Source organism: Hibiscus syriacus, unplaced genomic scaffold (genome assembly GCF_006381635.1).
Source record: "Hibiscus syriacus cultivar Baekdansim isolate YM2019G1 unplaced genomic scaffold, ASM638163v2 tig00110788_pilon, whole genome shotgun sequence".
NCBI lineage: Eukaryota > Viridiplantae > Streptophyta > Magnoliopsida > Malvales > Malvaceae > Hibiscus > Hibiscus syriacus.
In genome coordinates, this window is record NW_024062863.1 from 2,416,646 (window position 1) to 2,423,222 (window position 6,577).

A 6,577-nucleotide genomic window follows, 5' to 3' on the forward strand; every position below is an offset into this window, starting at 1 on the left:
AATAATAATAATATAATTAATATTTATAACTTTAAGAGTATTTTTTATAAAACATTTCTATATATATGTATTTTTTTTATTTTTATCAAATAAAAAATGAGAATTTTTTTTAATATTCACTAGAGCTTTTACCTTACAAATTGAGTCAGATGATAAACGAAAGAGTGTCCGACCCAAGACTATTCCTAGCCTAAACTCAAAATTTTGCGTTGATATATAATTCTTAGCTCTAAGTTGATCTAATAAAATGAAGTGTTAGATCCTAGAATAAGGTCAAAGATTTTAATATTGATTATTATGAATAAAACAAACAAAATTAAGAGGGTTACTTCGAAATGAACTTTCGTAATATTATATTTAAATTAATAGATTAATAGATTATATAATAAAAAAACTAAACTATTTTTTTTAATAGTTCTATTTTTCGTATTAGTAATTTTTTTTAGATGAAAGTATTCGTTTGATCAAGTAGTATTTTAAATTATTTTATTTAATAATTAAAGGTCAATTATACTATTAGTCAATCAACTATTAAGGTATTTGCACTCTGGTCATCCAAATGAAAAAAAAATCATTTAAGTCACCTTTATTAAAGAAAACTTTCACCGAAAGAGAAGAACCTGTCGGCTAAGCCAAGGACGATTGCCTGGAACCCAAACAAATCTTCAAGGAAGAATTTGCAACTTCAGAGAAAAAAAAAACCCTTCTTGGAAGGAACAACAGACAAGTCATCCTTGGCTACCAAACAAGGTCTTATCCTCTCATGCATGGAAGAGTTCCGGATTTAAATAGTGTTTACAGCCGCGTTTTCGATTGCGTCGCGTTTATAGTGTTTGCGGACATAACGGATGTCATTGCGATCACTACAGGCGTCGAGGTAGTGATTTTTTTAAAATTTTATATAACTTATCCTAAAACATAATAATTATAATTATTATTATAAGGAAACATTTTTAATGATTTTTAGAATGCTTCAATTTCAATAAAATTTGAAATTTGTATATACGTAAAGTTAAAAAAAACTAATGTATTATTGAATTTGAATTATTATTTAATTACATTAGTAACATGATAATAAAATGTAATGAAATATGAAAAAATGAAACTTGAAATGTTGAATGAAATTTGAATAAACTTAAAGAACAAAAAATAACTAAATTAAATATAATTAAAATAAAAGTATAAAATTTTAAATTGTAGACATTTAAATTACTGAAATTAGGACTAAATTAAAAAACTAAAGTTTACATTCCAAAGTTAAGATTACATTATAAATTTTAAAAGGTGGGAGGATGACAAATTAATATATCCCTTGAAAATTTATTTTAGAATTTAATAAAAAAAATTAAAATGGGAGTGGAACGGCCCAATCTATATTTTCCTTGAATTGAAAATTATATTTTAATAGGTTAAGAAAAGCCTAAACGTGGACCATCTCTTTCAATTAAAAAGAAAAATCATATTAATAAAAAAATTAAAAAACATGAAATGGGAGTGGATAAAATGTCGTCTGAGATCATTACTACACAATTATAAAGACTGCAATAACACCAATTATTGCCACAGTTATAATAAACGCAAAACAATCGCAAAAACGACTTTAATTGTAATTAAAATCCCTGCTCTCAAAGGAGTTCGAAAGAAAACTGATGACCAAGGAAGGACCAAAGTGCATGCAAATGACATTAACTAGCTCAATAAATGGAACTTGAACTATCATCTCATCTTGGTTTACTTCAATAAGCCTTGACTTGACAAGGTTTAAATTTAGACAAAACATTCTTTTAGACGGTATTTTTTAGGTTGAAATCCAATTATATACTTTTTAATCTATTATTTTTTAATATAAATAATCAATGCCATTACAAATTTCAAATTCATATTTATAATTGATGTTTTCTAAGATAATAATTATAACCATACATGAAATTTGGATATAATAGAAATGAAAAGGAAGCAATTTTCTTCAAAGAAGATGCTCATTGGACCAAATATATAATTATATAACTTAAAAGATGAACGTGACGTCAAGGGTGGTTCCGTGGTGTAGTGGTTAGCATTCCGGACTTAGAATCCAGCGACCTGGGTTCGACTCCCGGTGTGACCTTTTTGTTGCATGCACATTGCAAACCTTTCTTTTTCCCAATCTTTATCTTTATGTGGATCTGGAAACATAATTGCAGATGTACTGTCTTCAAATATATAATGACTCAATTTTATTGAGAGAAAAACTTTATATGTATATTATTTTTATGCGTCTTATGAGGATAAATTATTTGAATAAACAGTTTAACTTGGATCACATAAAAAAGTCAATAAGAACGTTACATGTAGCATTGCCTGCAGTTCTAGCATCCTGGTGTTCTTGGCCACTTTCAAACTATCCCTTTCAGTTTCATCTGAATTATATGGACGAGAATTGAAATAATCCAGAGCAATCACTACATCATTAATAGAAGGTCTGGAATTTGCATTTTCATCTAAGTTGGTGATGTTCATTCCATCTTTAAACTTGTGTTGTGCCTACAAAAAAATTGAATATAGTATAGGTCATAAAGCACATTGCTGGAAAGTATCTTGAACAAGGAGAAAATTGAAATCCATGCAAGTACTGCAGAAACGTGCAAATATGTCGAGTAAAATGATATTTCTTTGAGAAGAGCCATGGAGAAACAGTTCCAGCCAAACTGGTAATGTACATGATGTGAAGTATTACCCGATCAACAAGGAGTTGTTCTTCACCAGCACGGGTATCGTCAAAAAGCTTTACGTCTTGTCCAGTTATCGTCAAAGCTCGGGTGGTACTCGGTAGCACAGTAGCCATAGATAGAACCAGTGCAAATAATTTACATCAAATGATTTGTTTGACAGAATTAAAGAAGGCATGAATTACATTGGAGGTGATCTTCCAAGGATCCCAACTGCATGTACTCGTAGACAAGAAGGAATAAAAAGGAATTTCATGATTTTTTTTATGTAGAATTGTATGAGCTCGAATCATTCCTTTCAAATGCACTGGAGGTTAGAGAAAAGTCTGATTTCTTATGAAAGAAAAATCACTTCAGTTACTTCTCATAAATCATAACTAGTGTCAAATTTTAACTGTTGACCCTGAAGTTGATATATGGTAGTAGAAGTGGAGTATGTTGTTCTCTAATTGTATGGGAAGATTATTATTGGTAGTTCAATATCAAAGCATTTGATCTTTTAGGGACTCCATGAAAACAAGCTTGAAGCATGAGGTTAGAAAGTTTCTGCCATTTTCATGTATGTATTATCTTAGTTTCTATTTTTGTCACGTGAAGGGTGGGATGGGAACTTGGAGGAGAAAGGATTCACCTGGTTACTGGATGATGCCAAAGGTAATAATTTTTGCCTTACGTTGAATCTTTGTATTTTAAAAATCCTGCGCAGCACTTTTCTTGTAAAGATTTTACTTTTACTCTCATTTTTTATACGTGTGACCAATAGATCAACCAACTTCCGAGAGCGGCATACCTCTGTCCCCAGTCCACTATGGCTTTACTCTAAAGTAGCTGATGCTAAGATGTTACCTGCTGGAGTGTCTGTGGTATGGAACTTTCGTTTCTCTCTAGTAAATGTTTTTAGGGTACTGGTCGCCATGTGAGTGTTTAATTTGGTCGTTTCTAGTTTCATTTACCTTTTGAAGTGGGAGTATGGGTAAATTGTGAATCTGATTACATTAAAATTAGTTTGATCAGTTTTGAAGAAATTAGTATCATTTTTGTCGTTTTTGTTCATCACAAATTGATACCTGGCTTTTATCTTTGGCTTTTTTCATTTTGATTTGTATTGTTTCTGTGCTATAATTTATGTACTCATTTACAGGATACAAGAGCGAATTTGCCCCATGGGGCCACTGGTGATCCCAATTTGAAAGATGGTTGTTGTTTAGATGGTTCTCAGGACAAGAAAGAATGGAGGAGGGCTGCACCCGATCTTGAAAGCAGTCGCTACTGGCATGAAGAGGAGAGAGAAACTAGCATACTTGGCCAAAGAGATTGCAGAAAAGATGACCGTCGCACTGATATTTCTTCAACAATGGATGTTCCTGGAAATAGGACCTTATTGTCTTCAGAGCGATGGCAAGATGTTAGTAGTAGTGGTTCAGGGCTTGAATTTCGAAGAGAAAACAAGTGGTCTTCAAGATGGGGTCTTGAAAAAAGGTTCTCGAAATGACAAGAGAACATATGCTAAGAAGGAAGATGCCCCTTCCGAGAAACAAACTCTTGCTAGTGGGGGTCGCTTAGCTTCTGAGCGTGAGAATGATTCTCGTGATAAATGGAGGCCACATCATCGTTTGGAAATTCATGCTGGTGGGTCTGCTTCTTACAGCAGTGCTCCATGATTCCGTTTGGAGAGGGGACAAGTGAAGAGATCAAATGTGGGTTTTACAGCAGGACGAGGGAAGCCACAATCTGTTTCTGTTATTGGAGCTCTTCCCGTGGATAAAAACAAGACCTTTAATGCATATTGCTATCCAAGAGGAAAACTACTTGACATTTACCGCAAGCAAAAGGCTGCTACAAATTTTGACACCCTACCTGATGAAATGGATCATTCATCAACTGTAACACAAAAAGAAATTGTTGAGCCTTTCGCTTTTGTTCCTCCTTTTGCAGAGGAAGAGGTATGAAGTTTCTAATCTGATTTATGGAAGGAATATCTACCCATTTTTATCCTTCTATATGGTTGCCTCAAATTTGCTTGCCTGATTCTTACAGGTTGTCCTTGGAGATATATGGAAAGGAAAAAGTACAAGCAGTGATGTGATCTGCGGCTCATTTAGGGACACAAGTAGGGATCAAATGAAAGCATTGCTGCTCATGTTTCATTTATGTTCCAAACTTACCTAGTAATTGATTAGATACCTTTGAGAAGCTAAGTTAGGTTCCCATCCTAATCCAGGTCTTATTGATGTGTTTTTAGGTGAAGAAAAACAATGTTTCTCGGTTAACAGGGACGGCAGTGTTGAATCTGGTGAGAAGGCTTCTGTAAACAATAATTATCAAGGGAATCACGCTGAGACATTATATGTGTCAGATTCACAGATGATTATGACAAAAGGTAGGGAGCTTTCAGCTTTAGTTGTTTGCTATCAGAAGTCCATTAAGGATAATATTCATGATTTGTTTTGCTTGTCGTTACAGAAATGAATGGTTCAAAAGGTGGGCAAAGATATATGACACCATCTTATATTTATGTAACGGATGCGTTGGGGTCAGGTAAGGAGATTGATGGTTCCAAAAATTACATGGATGGATTAAAATCTTTTGATAAGCGACAAGTAGCTGATATGAGAACGGAAAAGGACTCTAATGCGGAGGACAATGTATCATCCATGCAATTAGGAGTGGGTAGCGAGCTTCCTGAAGGCTCAAGCTCTCTATTTGGTTTTCAGTCACTACAGCCTACTCTTGGTTGTGACCAGATAAATGTTGAGGGCAATAAGGAAGCACATTCACAAGAAAGTATCACCGCTGCTGAGGAATTGAGTTTGTGCTATCTTGATCCTCAAGGGGTAATTCAGGGACCATATATGGGGATTGACATAATTTCATGGTTTGAGCAAGGTTATTTTGGTACAGACTTACCTGTTCGATTGGCAAATGCTCATGATGGATCGCCTTTCCGAGAACTTGGTTTGAGCAAGGTTATTTTGGTACAGACTTACCTGTTCGATTGGCAAATGCTCATGATGGATCGCCTTTCCGAGAACTTGGTTTGAGCAAGGTTATTTTGGTACAGACTTACCTGTTCGATTGGCAAATGCTCATGATGGATCGCCTTTCCGAGAACTTGGTGAAGTGATGCCTCACCTAAGGATGAATACTGGTTCATCCTCCAGTGTTAGTGCAGTTACAAGAATGCAGATACCTGATTGTTTTGAAGGGAGCTTGGAAGAAACTATATCTTCTACTGCTTTTGCATCAGAACTGAAGGGGTCTGCCATTGGACATGAGCAGCAGCAGTTTTTGTCTGCTTTTGGACTTCTGGCACTAATTTTCAGTTAAAAGGGTCTTTTCGAAGTTATCATTCTGAGCATCAGTTTCCTGAAGACCAAAAGCTCCATAAATTTGCTGCTTCTCATGCTGATGGTAAGTTTAATGGGTTGAACCTACTGTTGATTTTATTAGTTACTGTGTTTAATAATGATGCCTGTTATTCTTGTGTGATGAAGAAATCATCTTTCCTGGAAGGCCTGGAAGTGCTGATTCTGAACCTTTGAAAGTTTCTGCCGAAATTGAAGATCTTTTTGTAAGGTATGACTCACAAATATACTGGTAAAGAGGACATGGGATAGAGCGGAGTGAGCGAAGCGAACATCAACTGTTCTTATAAAGAAAGTCTCATAATGGGGGTTACGATTATGTGTGGATTAGGGGTGCGGGGCCGCGGTATGGTACAGGGTTAATTTTGTAATTATGTACCATAGTTTTCTATTATAAATAGAGATGTAACCTAAACCTATGAGACATTGAATAAAATTTTTAGTGCCACCTAGGCACCGAGGACGTAAGCACATTGTCGAACCTCATTAAAATTCTTGTGTTCT

The 6,577-nt window shown here is 34.7% G+C and overlaps 1 protein-coding gene across 1 annotated transcript; it reads left to right on the forward strand.

Moving 5' to 3' along the window:
* The first annotated feature begins 3,303 nt into the window (after positions 1-3,303).
* LOC120140963 lies at positions 3,304-5,832 on the forward strand. The gene is made up of 6 exons (XM_039155938.1): positions 3,304-3,571; positions 3,850-4,651; positions 4,746-4,818; positions 4,951-5,088; positions 5,172-5,594; positions 5,675-5,832. Exons 2-6 carry the CDS (start codon positions 4,574-4,576, stop codon positions 5,830-5,832), a joined length of 870 nt encoding a protein of 289 aa, XP_039011869.1. The 5' UTR covers positions 3,304-3,571; positions 3,850-4,573.
* Positions 5,833-6,577: the final 745 nt, after the last annotated feature.